The sequence below is a fragment of the Chinchilla lanigera genome, unplaced genomic scaffold (genome assembly GCF_000276665.1).
Source record: "Chinchilla lanigera isolate Chin_1 unplaced genomic scaffold, ChiLan1.0 scaffold00012, whole genome shotgun sequence".
Lineage (NCBI taxonomy): Eukaryota > Metazoa > Chordata > Mammalia > Rodentia > Chinchillidae > Chinchilla > Chinchilla lanigera.
The window spans coordinates 4,547,274-4,563,759 of record NW_004955413.1 but is presented as its reverse complement, the minus strand read 5'-3'; the positions used below and the strand labels follow the sequence as shown (position 1 = coordinate 4,563,759).

Here is a 16,486-nt window from a genome sequence, read left to right as displayed (position 1 = left end):
GGGTCCGGCGTGAGGCAGAGGGGAGGGTTTAGAAGGGAACGCACTTCCGGTGCCCTTTCTCCTCGGAGCCCTGGGCCCTGAACCCTCGTGTGCGGTTGTGAACTCTAGGCTGGAGTGGGGTACAGGCGGGCGGGCACCCCCTCCTCACCTCTGGTGCCGCCGCCCTCAGGCTCAGACATGGCCCAGAACCTGAAGGACTTAGCGGGACGCCTGCCCGCCGGGCCTCGGGGCATGGGCACGGCGCTGAAGCTACTACTGGGGGCCGGCGCGGTGGCCTACGGCGTCCGCGAGTCCGTGTTCACCGGTGAGCAGCCTCCTCCTCCTCGCTGGGGTCCCCGCCCCGGCCCCCTGCCCGGGCTCGCCGGGTGTCGCGCTCGGCAGCCGCTCGCGCTGCTCCCTGGGCTGAGCCTGACCCCCGCCCTCTCTCTCCAGTTGAAGGCGGCCACCGAGCCATCTTCTTTAACCGGATCGGTGGCGTGCAGCAGGACACCATCCTGGCCGAGGGCCTCCACTTCAGGTAATGGCGGGCAGCGCGGGCTGACCCTGAGCCTTCACCCTTGACGTGACCCGCCTGCGACACGGTTCACGCTGCTCCCTCCTCGTCCTCGCCCCGCTCTCAGGACAGCGGGTGCCGCTCAGAGTCCTGCAGCAGCGCATAAACGACTGTTCTTGTCTGTGGTTCCTTTCGGGAGGAGCAGACCAAAAAGCACGTGGTGAAGGCAGACTGGACAGAGTTAGCGAAACTGCAGTTTCCTAATGCCTGTCCCCGCCCTCTCCCCTCCAGGATCCCCTGGTTCCAGTACCCCATAATCTATGACATTCGGGCCAGACCCCGAAAAATCTCCTCCCCCACAGGCTCCAAAGGTAAGTGTGGGTAACTGGGAGTCACTTGGCAGGTGGGATACCTAACATAAGCAAGGGACCGTCCATGGGGGAAACAGTACTGCGGGGTCTCCTGCTTTGGGTTTCCGAGTCTACATAAAAGCCTGCGTCCTGAGGTTAAAGTATTAGTACATTCCATCCGACTGTATTTTAACAGTTTTAACAATCTGTTTACCCTAATGTAAAAGAAACCAGAATATTGTTTATCGTTTTTTTTAAGTCGCTGTTCAGGTGAAAATTCTCTTCTGATTTGATAATTCAGTTATGGATGTACTGATACGCCCTACCCTGGAGAAGCTTGTTTACATTCTTTGCTAATTCTCTCCTTATATTTCATACCGAAAAGCCATGCTACTGAGACTGCCCAGTCCCCTGACTCACTCTCTCTCCCATTGACTTATGCACTGAGGCAGGTAGCTCACTATGACTAGTAATATGTTTTTTTGTACTGTGAAGCCCTAGGGTAAACAGATCCATAAAACACAATCTTTGCAGGGTATAGTGGCTTACACCTATAATCCCAGCACTCTAGGAGGCTGAGGCAGGAAGACTGCAAGTTCAAGCACAACCTGGGCAGTTTAACGATTAAGACTCTTGTCTCAAAAAATACAAGAAGCTAGGCAGGTAGCTCAATGCAGAGACCCTGGGTTCAATTTGTAGCATGAGAAAAAAGAAGTAACAGTTCTTGTCCTTAGCTCTCCATAGTCTAGCGAAGGAGAGAGGTGATTGTGATCCTGCATGATAGCACTAACGTTAGAGATTGTACAAACCCCAGTGACAAAACTAACAGGGATTGTGTGGGTGAAGGCTTCACAGTGCACAAGGAGCCATTTCACCTGTGCTTTGTCACAGACATTGACCTGATGAGTGTCCTTCCCAGGGAAGTGCTACATTGTGCAGCATTTCACTGGGCTTAGAGACCGGGTCCCCAACTGAGACCCAAAACTCACTTATGTATCACAAAGTACCAGCACTGCAGTTAAACCTGAATACTGAGGTTTTAGTTTAGAAAAAACAACTTATACATTAACACCTTTTGTCTTAAAAACACAGAAATAGCTTTCTATGATACAGCTTCTCAAAACACCTGTAATCCCAGCACTGCAGAGGCTGAGGCAGAAGGAGAGCCATGGGTTCAGGCCAGCCTGGGCTACATAGTGAGTTCAAGGCCAGCCTGAACTACATAGCAAAACCCTGTCTCAAAACAACAAAAAAGGTGAAAGTTGCTGGGCGTGGTGGTATACACCAGTAATCCCAGCATGTGGGAGGTTGGGGCAGCATTGCCATGAGTTCAAGGCCAACCTGGGTTACATAGCAAGACCCTGTCTCAAAAAAAAAAAAGTAAAGGTTTGCATTGGGGTGCTTTTTTATGCACAGTGTGGTCTTTGCTGCTGTGCACGCACTGATGATCTCTCAGAGCTTGGCTCATACTTAGTTTGAGAGCAACACACGCGGCACTGGTCACCTGTTAGCCTGGTTCTTTTATCAGGTTTGCTGTAATTCAAACCTGAAGCAGCTGCTCACAAGCACACACTTATCCAAAGAAAAGCAGTGCCAAATGTTTTGACTTAAAATTATTCAGCAGAGAATTCCACACTTTTGAGAACTACCAACTGTTGTCGTTTGTCTGCATCTTAAGTATTACATGAAGGCCATAGAATTTACTTTTTCGTATAGAGCTTTCTTCAAATTCCAGTAGCTCCATTTCCAGATTTCCAAAATCTAACCAGTGTAAGCAGAAAAGATCACATTCTTAAAATGTGGCTTTTCTGGAGGAGAAAACACAGGGTTATGGAACTGTAAAAATCTGTTTTTAAATTCTCCTTTGAAACTGCTACAATGCTAGGAGATCCCTTGTAGATTTCCTAATGGCTTGTAGGATTGTCTGCAAATGTAGTTTTCTAAATGCATATATTTCAGCTATCCGCTTTCAAGGTGTGGGGCCGTTTGGCTCAAATGCTGACAGAGGGCTCTGCTTGTCCGCTGCAGTGCTCGTGCCATCACTGGCTTAGAGAGAAGCATGGGAAAGGAGGATGCAGGGGTGGGGGAACCCTGACCAGCCCCTGCTGACCTCTCCCTCAGACCTGCAGATGGTGAACATCTCCCTGCGAGTGCTGTCTCGGCCCAATGCCCAGGAGCTCCCCAGCATGTACCAACGCCTAGGCCTGGACTATGAGGAGCGAGTGTTACCGTCCATTGTCAACGAGGTGCTCAAGAGCGTGGTGGCGAAGTTCAATGCCTCACAGCTGATTACGCAGCGGGCGCAGGTCTGAGTCCCTCCCGTTTGGCAGCATTTCCCTCCTAGGCCCAAGGTCAGTGCTCTGGTTCCATTAAAAGCGATGCCACTTGCCACTGGCAGGATGTAAGGCGAACCAACACCAGAAGTCCATAGCAGTCAGTGTCAGGAAGGAAACACAGGAGAAGAATATAGTGACAAAACCCAGATGTTCCTTTACCTCTTTGTGAAGAGAATTGTGGGTTTGCCTGGCAGTAGCTAAGAAGATGCTGCTTATATTGGAGGGAGTGGAGGATTAGGAATCAGTGTGACCTGGGCCAGTCAGACCACCTCCCTGATGCAGGGTCATCTACCTGACAAGACTGAACCAAGTCCTGTCCAACTCAGTGGCCTAGTGAACGTCGGAGGAACTAAACCAGGCTAGTGAGTTTCCCACCATTCTCAGTTTCTGACATCAGATGGTCACAGCCACACAATCTTCCTTCCAGTTCTCCAGCCCCCTCAAACCATCCCTCCCTTCCCCTCCCCACCCCTGCCCCCAGGTGTCCCTGCTGATCCGCCGCGAGCTGACAGAGAGGGCTAAGGACTTCAGCCTCATCCTGGATGATGTCGCCATTACAGAGCTGAGCTTCAGCCGGGAGTACACAGCTGCTGTGGAAGCCAAACAAGTGGGTGAGTCACAAGGGGACTGGGACTAGGTCTTCAGCCGCAGGGGCACAAGTGGGGCCATCTGTGCTTGAGTCTCCTGTCACATCTTTGACTCCTAACTCTGTCACAGCCCAGCAGGAGGCCCAGCGGGCCCAGTTCTTGGTGGAAAAAGCAAAGCAGGAACAGCGGCAGAAGATTGTGCAGGCAGAGGGTGAGGCGGAGGCCGCCAAGATGATATCCTGCCACAAAGAATTGGCCCAGCCCCTGGGGCACCCTGCTTACCTGTCCTCCACTGGTCCGGCTGATGAGACCAAGGCGAATGTGATTCATGCTGTCTGCCCCTTGGCTCCTGGGCTAGGGGGCTACAGATGGGGTCTGGAATCTTGGTGGGGACTCTGAGGCCTGCTCCCCAAGGTAAGGCTGGACCCATAGGACTGCTGGCCTTGCCTTGCCTTCAAGGCTGCTGCTGCCTTGGCTCTAGTAGCAGCCTGCAGGGAGGCCCACAGGCAGGGCTGTGGGAGGGATGGGCAGAAGCCACATGAGCACAGCTTGGTTCTGACGGCCCAGAGGACAGACCAGAAGAGGGTAGTGAGGAGGGGTTGGGCCCATCCTTGTGGACCCTTAACCCTGCCCTGCTCACCTCGGAGAAGCGCTGAGTAAGAATCCTGGCTACATCAAGCTCCGTAAGATCCGGGCAGCCCAGAACATCTCTAAGACGGTGAGTGAGAGCCCAGCACCTGCACCTTGGTTACTTGGAGTGAAAGTGTTCTCACTGAACACGCTTTGAAGTCAGGGAATTAGATTCTTCTTGCTCAGATTTCTACTCAGACTGGCTTCTGTGGCACTATTTCCTCATCAAGGAAGCTTCCAGGACTAGCACATCAGAGTCATCACTCACTGCTTTGGTTGTTTTTTTTTTTTTTGAGACAGGGTCTCACTGTGCAGTTCAGGCTGGCCTTGGGCTCACTTCGTAGCCCAGGCTGGTCTCAAACTCACAACAATCCTCTTGCTTCAGCCTCCCAAGTGCTGAGATTATAGGCGTGGACCACACGCCTGGCACTGCTTTGGTTCTTGAGGACAGAAGGTCTCTCTGTCTCATTGCCCTCAGATTGCCACCTCACAGAATCGCATCTATCTCACGGCTGACAACCTCGTGCTGAACCTGCAGGATGAAAGTTTCACCCGGTGAGCAGATGTGTAGTGCATGGTGAAGGCACATAGGGCACGAGTCTGGTCACTTGAACTTGAGCCTGCTGAAGCTACATGTGTGACCTGTGACAGACATTCTGGCTCTGAACCAGAGATGGCGGTGGGGGCAGGGGTGCTGCCAGCTGCTATCCTGCATCCCATAGGACTGATTCTGATCCTATAAAGGGCGCTTTAATTGCAAATACTTGTCTGACCAAAGAATGATGAACGATGGTGCCCAGTGTCCTCGCTCAGGAACCCCAAAACTGCTGCTCCCGGGCATGGAGCTGCCGGGGGGGGGGGGGGGGGGGGGGGCAGGGGGCAGAAACAGCCACAGCCTGAACTGTGAGTCATGTGCCTTTCTCTTTGTTTTCCTGCTCGCTGGGCGACCTGGTGTCCACAGGGGAAGGTGAGTTTCCCCTGTCCTGCCCCAGGGGTCCCCACCCAGTGCCTGCCTGCTCCCTACACCTCCCACAGCAGCTCTTGGAGGGCCCAGCTCACCATCCCTCTCTCCCACAGTGACAGCCTCATCAAGGGTAAGAAATGAGCCTGGTCACCCAGAACTCCGCCCCGGAGAGGAAGTGGCTGTTTCTCCTCTGGATCTTGAGGAGCAGCTAGGGCTCGGGCACCCCATTCCACCTGTTGGTCCCTCTACTCCTGTCGCCTGGAGCCCTTGAAGACCGACCTTCGGGGACGATTTCTTCCTCCTGTGTCGGCTAGCGGGTTGGGACCGTGTGATTTCTCAGTGATTTCCTACCATGTTGCACCCTCCCTCCAGTTGGGAGGAATAATCACCACCCCAGGAATTCTCAATAAACTTTTATTACTTAAACTGAAGTCAGGGTTTTTCCATGTCAAAGGGGAGAGGAGGCCAGCACTGGGTCACGAATGCGCGCCGGGCCTCCTGTCGGCCAGCAGAGGGCGCAAGGGGCTTGCCCAGGCTGTTAACCACGCAGTGGAGGTTTAAATCAGGGCTGGGCTCCCGGTCTTGCAAGCCGGGCGGCCAGGCTCTAAAGTGGGACCGGTCCAGTGAGGGGCAGGCCTCACATCCAGAGAGCCAGCTGTACCTACCCCACTTCCAGTGTGGACCACACCATTGTTTACCGACATCTTTAAGGCTGGAGCTGGAGCAGCTGCAGCTTTGCTGAGCCATACTCAATCTGATCACCCTAAGGAGAGCTGCTTCCTTGTTACCAGGCTTCCCTGGAGCTGTGGGGAGATTGTGTGCACCCGCTGAGGGACCTCGGCGCTCAAAGCACAGTAGATTTCGTTGCCTGCTGTGGGCCACCTGCACCCCAATTTCATAGTCACCAGGTGTGAGGAGCTAATTGCATAGCGGCCCCACCTGTGGAGGTGGGCATTGCCCTCCCTCAGCCCAGACCAACATCAGGGACCTCTTGGTGCAAGTGTGCAGAAACTAGCAAACTGGATGGAAAACGCTTTGCACCAGAGAGTTGGAAGGCTTCCAGCAGCGGGTTGATGTGGGATTGCTCCCCAAAAGCACCAGCACTGGCTTAAAGTAAAACAGCAACTTACATACTTTTTGCCATTTATCATGGAGCACAAAAGGGTGGGTTAGGGTCGCGGGCAAGATTTAGTATGACCTTGACAGGGCTACCTTGCCCTGAGGCAGACTAGCAAAACAGTATTGGTGTAGGCTATTGTGCAGTGGGACAGACCGAGCCGAGTCCATTATCTGAGTTGCAGCTGGGTAGTCAAGGCCAACTGAGTCTAATGGCCCAATTATGAAGCTATAGTTGTAAAAATTTTCCCACTTTTTTGGTTTTTTGTCTTTTTGAGACAGGGTCCCACTATGCCATTCAGGCTGGCCTTGAGCTCACTTTGTAGCCCAGGCTGGTCTGGAGTTTGCAACAATCCTCCTGCATCAGCTTCCTGAGTGCTAGGATTACAGGCATGCACCACCACACCCTGCTCCCTTTTGTTTTTATAAGGAAGATTTTTCTTCAGCTTTAAGAAGCTGATAGGAGGGGTAGCCTTTAGGCAGAGCTGGCTATGTACACCCTCAAAGCACTCACAGAAATCCGGTCAGGATGCACATACAGGGACTCATGAGGACCATCAGGAGGGCCATTAAAGACCCAAGTAAGGCTCCCACCGGTGAAGGGAAAATGTCTAGGGAACTCCAAGAAGAATCTTATCTTTGGCTCTCTGAGGCACTTTTGCAACTGATGGGAGTTTTGATTAATCCTGACTTTTTAGCCTAACAGCATTTTTCCTCTAGGAAAAGACAGGTTCCCCTTTGTTGGGCTGTTCGGAGGTCTAAAGCCCCCTGGTTTTGCAGGACAACCATGGCTAAAGAATCCATTTGCTCTCCTAGAGTGTCAATAGAGTTGAATGCTCTCAAAGTCTCCTATTGTTTGGTTGGTCAGTTGTGTATACTGGCTCTGTCCTAAGCCAAGGGCTGTTCCACAATGGCTAGGCCAGCTATTGCTTTGCCAGCCAAAATGGGCAGGAACACAAGATCCCGTTTCTGGTGGGATTTAGGGCAAGCCAGAGGGCCCTAATCACCAGGGTAAACATTTAGATCTAGGACCAGGAAAGCAACACCACAGAGGCTCATGTGCTGTGGGGAAAGTGTGGTAGACCCCATTAAAGCACTCAAAGAAGATTCCATTATTCGCCTGAAGTGAGGAGCTGAGTTGGGTTATGGAGGCGCAGTCAGCTGACACATGGAAAGCCCTTGTTTCCCAGGAAGTAAGTGGAGTTTCCCATTATTTGAGTTGGGGGAGGTTGAAGCAAAATTGCTGGGGACTGAGTAACAAGGAACCAGAAAGCATTGGACTTAACCCTAAAGCCTGGTATGTGAGGGTAGCGGGGGCAACACACAGGGCTGGCAGTCTTCTCCCAGAATGGGATCAACCTGCTGAAGAACAGTATAAGTCCCATTAGTCAACTCTTAACAGGTCTGGAGCTAGTGAGATCTCTAGTGTCATTTTTGGTGTGCTCAGGTTTGAAGTTTGAAAACTTGGGAGGTGGGGACCCGAATAGTGGGACTAAAGACCTTTTGAATGTGAATTAACATTGCAGGATCTTTACCTGTGCCATCCAGTGCCCAGATAATGTCACTGGGTTGTAAACATGATACTGAATGGGATTACAGCGCCCTTCTTGCCATCAGAGGGGGCTAGAGCCCGAGTGAGGGGAAGCCTTCCATTGTAAGGAGGGCTTACCCAGACCTGTCTTACAGACCAAATTGCAGTGTTTTTCTTCTTCAGGACAATGTACATTGGCACACTGTCAGTTTCCACAGTACCAGTAATGGATGTTATTACACATATTGACAGCATTTTAACCACCTGTTGTGTAAGGGGTTCCCTGCCAGCCTTGACAAACATACTTATTGTTGGTTCAGGAAGTCTGTTCCCAACACGGGTCACCACATCCTGTGTAGTAATTATTAATTCCATTGTTGGGACAGGCATCAAGGTACACGGACACATTAGGTTGGTGGGGATCCCACCTCGTATGGTTGAGGAGACTCTGAGTACCACCTAGACAGGCTTGGAACTCCCAGTATCCTCCCTTTCCATAAACTCCTAAGAGGCTTAGGTGCATTACCCAGAGGAAAGTCATTTTAGTCCCAAATTAGAGACACTTGAGGGTGGGCAGTCCAGTGGTTACACAGATGTAGAAAAGGTCAAAGGCAACCTTTTGGGGAACTCTCCAGTCCTCTGGGGATACAGCCCAGAGTCCCAGGGCAAATGTACAGATTATCAAAAGGAAAGAGGGCCAGAAACCAAACAGAATAGCAGCACATGACTTTTAGGGCAGACACTCCCCGGTGTACAGTGTCCAATCAATCTGAAGCCATGCACTGACTCATCAACTTCCTGAGTGGTGGGAGCATGGCTTTGGATGCATTGTCTTTTTAGGGTGGTCTTCAAAGGGGCTAACTTGTCAGGGTAGGCCTTTCAGCAGTCGGGATGAGCCCACTTGATTTCGGAGTGAGGAATCCAGAGATGGATCTCTGTCATTTCTATTTCTTTTATCTTTGGCCCAGATGAGGGCTTCTATGTGTGTCTGGAGTTCAGCTTGTTGGGCCAACCAGTTTTGGGGAAGAGGTCCAGCTGGGAGCACCTCTTCGGTGGTGATGACTGCGTAGCCAGCTTGGCGTTTTTCATTTTTGACCGAGCTACTTCCATCCATGAACAGGGTGTGCTCAACGTCGGCCAAGGGCTCCGTTCTGCAGGTCAGGTCGGCTGGCAAACAGCTCGTCAGTCAGCATAAGGCATAAAGGTAAGCTTTTTAGTCTTGTCATCTTTCTTTTTATCCCTTCAGTAGGACAAGACTTTCACCATACAGAATCCTCTCATATCAAAAGTATATCTCCTACATTTATAGCCTTCTTAATATTTTTTCCATTTACTATAACTTTTACAACAAACTTGACTATAGCCACTGAAATTTTATTTTATTTTTTTTTTTGTCTTTTTGAGACAGGGTCTGTCTATGCAGTTCAGGCTGGCCTTGAGCTCACTTTGTAGCTCAGGATGGTCTTGAACGGGCAACGATCCTCCTGCCTCAGCCTCCTGAGTGCTGGGATTGCAGGCGTGTGCCACCACACCCGGCTTAGCCACTTGAATTTTAAAATGTCCATTATCCCTCAGATAGTAAACTTGACCAACTTCCAGCAGATCTCCAAGTAATGTTGAATCAGTGTTTTTACATTAAAACAATAAAGAGTAAGTTAACCCTATAAATTCAATGTAATGTACAAAAAATGTTTTATGCACATCAGCTCAAACTGAAAATTGAAAATATATTTGCCCATTAGTTAAAATTTGTAATTTGATTTCTTCCTTAGGTTCAATAGTTTTTTTTTTTTTTTTTTGGTTTTGGTTTTTTTTCTGGTACCGGGAATCAAACTCACGACCTTGCTCTTGCCAGGCAGGCGCTGTGCCGCTGAGCTAAATCCCCAGCCCCATGGCTCAACAGTATTTTGGCCATTTACCCCAGGCTGGAGCTGCTCCAGATTTTACATGCCTGTAGGCAGTGCCAGGCTGGTGATGTCAAACAAGGGCTGGCCTGGGGCTCCCGAAGCCAGCAGGAGAGCTTGGGCTCTGTCTTATTCCCTTGCTTGCTTTGAAATGAAAAGATAACTCTTGCTTTTTCCCTCCAATCTCAGCATGCACAGCTGGGCCTAAGTCTCTTGGCATTGCGTCTCCATGACAGCCTAGCCACTGAGCCTGCTGGCACCTCAGGTGTTCTGCCTCTCTTTTGTTAGCCTGCCTGCCACCATCCCACCTGTACATTCTGGCGCACTGAAGTTAATCAGCTCTTTTATGTTTTTGCCTATAACAGTTCAAATAATTTTTAAATTACTTTTGTTTTTATTTTTATTTTTTTTTTTTTTAATTTTTTTTATTTTTTTTGGTTTTTCTCCGGTACCGGGAACCGAACTCACGACCTTGCGCTTGCCAGGCAGGCGCTTTGCCGCTGAGCTAAATCCCCAGCCCCCTACTTTTGTTTTTAGACTGTTTAGATAGCTTTTCCTCCAGTTCCCAGCTGAGTCCACGTGACCATGGATTCATGCACTTTATTTTGCATACACACACACATACACATTTATATATTTCTCCTTGCTCAGTTTCCATCCTGGCATGAGAATTTTGGTCCCTCCTGTTGTGGATCACTGTCATAATTTTGCCTCTCTGAAAGTATTTCTCAGGCGTTCTTCAGTATTGAAGAAGGTCAGAAGTAAGTGATGGCAGTCGGTCATCTCAAGTAGGGAGATGGGTCTGAAAGATTGCAGCAAGATCAGTCAGAGCTTGAGGGTTCTCTGAATATAACGAGGTGTGGGGTTTCCAGCTGAGATCAGGAGAGACCAGCTGGTAAAAACACCACAGGTGGTTGGTCTGATCCCGGTGGACCCCCTGGGCAAGCACAAAGAGACATCTGAAGATGGGAGGAGCAGAGGCAATGACTGACCAGATTAGGGTCTGGCGGGCTGAGCGGGGCAGGAGGAGGTGCCCGTGGTGTCAGGGAGGATTGAGCAGTGGAGTCAGAAGCACCCAGCTGGACTGGGTGCCAGGAATGGGAGTAGCTGATGTGGTGGATGCTCTGGAGGCCACTCAGTTAACCACATATGGTGGAGGAAAATCATCCTCGGGGTTGGTGGGCAGGACAGGATAAATTTTTCCTTAGAGGCTTTTTAAATTGAAACTTTATGGCCCAGCAAGCTAGCTTTGATCACTAAGCTGGTTCTCTTTTCCTGGCAGGTGCAGGCATGGAGCCAAAGGGGGATGATTCTGACATAGCCCAAGCCAGGAATCTATGTATGGGAGTTGATCAGGCTGATCATTCGACTGGGAATCTATTACTTTGTCCCATACTTGGAGAACAACTTTTACATTTATGGTTCCCTCTGTCGACCTCGCAGGACATAGGCATGGCCAATCGATCTCAGAGAAGGTACAGACTCAGGGTTTCAGGCGCGGCCAATCACCAATCGATCTCACACTCAGGACAAGCATAGAGGTTAAAAACTTTACAGCCCCCAATCCCAAGGGCAAAGTCTAGGTGAAACAGAAACTGACTACACTGACTGACACAGAGAAGTAACAGAGAGAAGTGATCAATTCCTCCCTCGACCCACGCAAGGGACGGAAACTGACAAACCAACTGAGGGACGTCCCAGGACAATCCTACCTTATCGCAGGGCCCCGAAGTTCGCGTTCCGTCTCCTTTTGTTGGCCAGCAAGGTCTCTGCTGCTACACAGGGGCTCCCAATGCAGGACCATTGAGGAGACTCCGAAAAGTGTCGGAGGGCGAGTCCCTGAGGCCAGCAGACCCCACTGGTGACCCAAACGGTCAGCACAGTGTTTTCCCAGCCACCAACCCAAGAAATGTTGCAGAAACTGTAGCAAACCGGATGGAAAACGCTTTGTACCAGGGAGTTGGAATGCAACTTTTATTAATGCCGGTGAGCTGATGTGGGATCGCTGCCCAAAAACATCAGCACTGACTTAAAGTAGAACAGCAATTTATATGCTTTTTGTAAGCAGGAAATACAGAGTTGATAACAGGTTAATCTATAATCGGTTACATACGTAGGTTAGTCTATATGTGGGGCAGGTTTAATTGCAGGGAGCAGCTGGGTAGTCAAGGCCAACTGAGTCTAACAAACAGCCCAATTATGAAGCTATAGTTTTAAAAATTTTTCCCACTACACAAGGACCTACCTCACCTTTCCTAGGCCGCCCTCCCATCTCAGGCCTAGAAAGGAATCCAGTGCTTACACGCAGACACACCCCTATCCTGTTTCCTGTCCCTTATCCGGGGGAGAAAGAAACACATGGAATCAAAACAGAAAGTGCTGATGCTCCAGGAACTAGAGTGGCTTGCGGGAGAAGAGACAGATCCTAACAGGGTTGGAGGAAGTGGGGAAATCTTCGGCCTCTTAGCTTATTGAGGGAAGCAGATTAATTTCTCCCTGCTCTGTGGGTTGAATGTCAGGAAAGGGAAAGAAAGATGAAGCAGATGTAGCAGCCGCTCTTCTGAGTTCCAGAAGCCTAAAATAAGATTGACAGACAAAGGACAGGTCCGAGACCTGGGTCAGTCTCCCGCTAGTTCCTAGGGAAGACGGGGAGGTGCCTGAGGGACAAGTCTATTTCCAAGTCTTGCTGCTGCTCTAGAGGCAGCCATTTTGTCTCCTTCCTATTGTTCCCCTCTTCCTAGTGCTTCACTCTGCACCTAAAGGGGTAAAGGTCAGAGGTGGTTGATCAGGAGGCCTCCACGGTCTTCAGGGCTCTCTGGAGGTCACTGCTGAGCGAGCCGACCCGGGAGCCATCTTTACCAGACAGTGTTAGGAGCTTCACAATTAGACCATCCAACACTGTGCTGGAAGATGGACCCAGAGCCAGCCAACATGGAGTCCAGGCAACAGCTGACCAGTTGATAGCTACAGGGATGTTGGCCACAGGCCACTGAGAACCCAGGAGCCGCACAGCTCAAAGTTAGCTGTGGGTTCTGGACCCAGAAGATGACAAATCACACTGGGCTGGAGGAGGGGCTGGGCCATTGTGTTCCTCCAGTGGGCAGCCATCCAACCCAGAGCCACTTCTGCAGCACCCTCTGCCCAAGACAAGGGGCTTCCGGGGTGGAGGTGGGGGCAGCTAGCCGGGCCGAGGGCCCGAGGTGACGGGTACCACAGGGACAAGGGCCTCCATCATTACCCGGCAGTATTAGAGACCCAACCAGCACCCAAACACTGCGGGGTAAGACGAGGGCCCCTGCCCAGCCTGCCCTGCATAGGTGGCAGGCCCAGGCCCACTTCCCCTCCCCCACCACCTGGTCCCTGAGGATATTTCCGGGTGAGCCCTGCTGCCCACTACCAGCCTCACCCGAAGGTGCTGGCCACCTAGGCCCGGACAGCTTTAGCAGCCCCTCACCCCTCTGCCCTCAGCCTCTGGCCCCTTCCCCTGCCACCCTCCTAGCCAGCCCCTGCCCCCAGTTGACATCAGTTTACTGGCCCTCAGCCCCAGGACCCCTGCCCAATGATCTTTACCTGTCACCAGGCCCATCTGCCCCCCAAAGTTGGATGTGGAGGAGAAGAAGAAATCTCCTGGCTCGGATTCTGAGGCCCACAGTCTGTCCCGGCCCACTCTTCCTCCTTCCTTCTCCCCTTCCTTCTCCGCCTGCCTGGGGCAGCAAGGCCTCACCTGGGCCCCGCCCGCCTGCGCACAGGTGTGTCCTCCTGCTATAGGCTGGCCCGGACGCCTTAACCCCTTCCCTCCCAGCACCAGCTGCGGGCACCACCAGTGCTTCCCACCCTGTCCAGGCGACTTCTCCTACCTGCCGGTCCTCTCTCCGTCTCCAGAGAAACAAAGAGAGACGCTGTCCCGTCCACACAGCAGCTGCTGCCCCCAGGACCAGCCTGGTCTGGCTGACCCTGCCCAAAGCCGGAGCCGGAGGACAGAATTTCCGAGGTCATTGCGAGGTCAGCCTGGCAGAGTTGATCTATACCCCTGCCCAGTGGCCTATGGGCACCACCAAGGGGTAGGGGAGAAGGTCAGGCAGGTCCTGCCCTGGAGCAGGGGTGCCTACACCAGCAGAGAGGCCCCAGCTGAGCACCACCCAGGCCTTCAGACTGCAGCTCAGAGCTGCTGCGCTCCCCCCATGTCGTCCCGCCAGGAGTGTATCTCACACCGGGTGCTGAGGATCCAGTGCTCTGAGCTCCTGGAGTCCAAGTCCCAGCCCAAGGGTAGTTGGCCCAGGGAGGGTAGAGGAGTGGGACCGCCTGCCTTTCTTCAGAGCTGCTCAGGCGTTGCTGGGAGAGGGGGCCCTGAGGCCGCAGGTGATAGCCCCACCCCCACCCCAGGGGCCACCGCTCCAAGGAGCTATTGTGTGACCCAATCCCAAGCGCCCGCCCCGCTCTGCTCTCCCCTCCCTTTGTTTGCGTCCTTCCCTTCCCCATACCTGCCTGTAATTATTCTGTTTGGACACTTTCTGATTCCGTCTCCCGAGTTCCAGGAGGACATGAGCTGACCTCTAACTGGGGGCCCACCAGCACTCGTCATGTAGGTGACATAGTGGACACTAGGGCCTGTGCCCCAGGACACACCCTTCCTAACCTTAGCCTTTCTGGTGGTGGAGGCCAGTTCTTCCCAGGTGTGTCTCACACCAGCTCAGCACCCCCAGGTGGGGGACTCCAGCTTTAAGTAAAGAGGTGCTGCTCTCTAGATAAACTGACCTAATGCCCAGGAGAACAGAGGCAGGAGGACAGGAGCCCCTCATGTGCCCCTCCTGGCCCAGGAGGGGAAGCAGGGAGGGCGTGCTGCTAGGTCTGCTTCCTAGAACTTCCTGAAATTCTTAGTGCTTAGATCCAGAAGCCCGACAGGTGAGTCCCTCAAATGACCCTGCTATGTCTCCAGGGTAAGGAGGGAGGGGGTCCTGGGGTCAGATGGCCTAATTAAAATCTCAGCTTCACAACCCAGAAGTCCTGTGACCTTGACAGAGTCATCTCATCTCTGCCTCAGTTTACTCCACTGTAAAATGAGAAAGACAAGGTATCCTCCAGGGGTTGAGCTATGGGTGTAGCTTCACGGTGAGTGCTTGCCTAGCATTTGAGACCTTGGGTTCCACCCTGAGCAAGGGAAATAAAAAAGGTTCCTAGCATGAATTAATCCTGTAGTCTCTAAATAGTTCCTGGGCATGTGGCCAGCCTGTAATGAATTATGGTTGCCACTGCTATTGTCATGCATTAGCTCCTGGATCCTTATTACCACCCTGGGGAGAATGGATGAATTAGGATGATTCATTTTTTTTTAAATAAAGACTAAACTTATTTAAATAGTTTTGTTTTGTTTTTTTAAAGTACAGTACTTAGTTTAGCAGTCTCAGGTGCAGTTTATCCCAAACTCCACAAAACAGTTTTTAAAAATATAATCAAACAGGGGCTGGGGATTTAGCTCAGCGGCAAAAGCGCCTGGCAAGCGCAAGGTCGTGAGTTCGGTTCCCGGTACCGGAGAAAAACCCAAAAAATATATATATATATATAATCAAACACACCAGGTGTGGTGGCGCACACCTGTAATCCCAGCACTCGGGAGGCTGAGGCAGGAGGATCGTTTTGAGTTCGAGGCCAGCCTCAGCTACAAAGTGAGCACAAGGCCAGCCTGAATTGCATTGTGAGACCCTGTCTCAAAAAGACAAAAAAAGAGAGAGAGAGAGAAAGAAAGAGGTTGGGTATCGTAGTGCACAGCTGTAATCCCAGCACTCTGGGAGGCTGAAGCAGGAGGATCACCATGAGTTCGAAGCCAGCCTGGCTGCATAGTGAATTCAAGGCCAGCCTGAACTATATAGCAAGATCCTGCCTCAAAAATTAAAAAAATAGGACCTGGGGATTTAGCTCAGCAGCACAGCACCTGCCCGCCAAGCGCAAGGTCAAGGTCGTGAGTTCGATCCCCAGAACTGGGGAAAAAAAACAAAAATAAATAAATAAATAAATAATAATAATAAAGACAATTTACAGTATTCAGTGGAATCTCAAACATCTGCATGGGAAAGGATTAGCAGTGAAATTAGGTAAGAAAGCAAGAAGGACACTTCTCCCACTATTCCATGTTCCTAACGTTTTTCTGTGAAATTCACAATGTTCACTTTTAGTTTCAAGTTAGAGTGCTAGTGGTGGGACTCAGTGGTTTAACACTGGGAAGCCCTGGCTTCATCCCCAGCACTGTGAAGAGGGAAGGGAAGGGAAAGGGAAAGGAAAGGGGACAGGAAAGGGACAGGGGGAGGGAAAGGGAGAGGGGAAGGGGGAGGGAAAAGGGAAAGAAAGGGCCAGGTGTAGTGGGGCACCCTGTAATCCCAGCATTTGGGAGGCTGAGGCAGGAGGATCATGAGTTTGTGGCCAGCCTGAACTACATAGTGAGACCTTGTCTCAAGTTTTGAAACCCTGTCTGGAAAAAAAAAAAAGGGGAGAGAGAAAGAAAAAAAGGATAGACAGACACACTGTGGCACCTGGATCATGTCACATGTTGTGAGCAGCAGCACCCAGAACCAGGTCAGCCT

At 51.3% G+C, this 16,486-nt stretch overlaps 1 protein-coding gene across 1 annotated transcript; it reads left to right on the top strand.

The window, feature by feature from the left end:
• Positions 1–62: 62 nt before the first annotated feature.
• Positions 63–5,791, top strand: Phb2 (prohibitin 2). Its single transcript, XM_005378852.2, has 10 exons — positions 63–304; positions 433–517; positions 785–864; positions 2,965–3,149; positions 3,661–3,790; positions 3,897–4,000; positions 4,407–4,484; positions 4,875–4,951; positions 5,358–5,363; positions 5,474–5,791. The coding sequence occupies exons 1-10, from the start codon at positions 178–180 to the stop codon at positions 5,499–5,501; spliced, it is 900 nt and encodes a 299-aa protein (XP_005378909.1). The 5' UTR covers positions 63–177; the 3' UTR covers positions 5,502–5,791.
• The last annotated feature ends 10,695 nt before the right edge of the window (positions 5,792–16,486 follow it).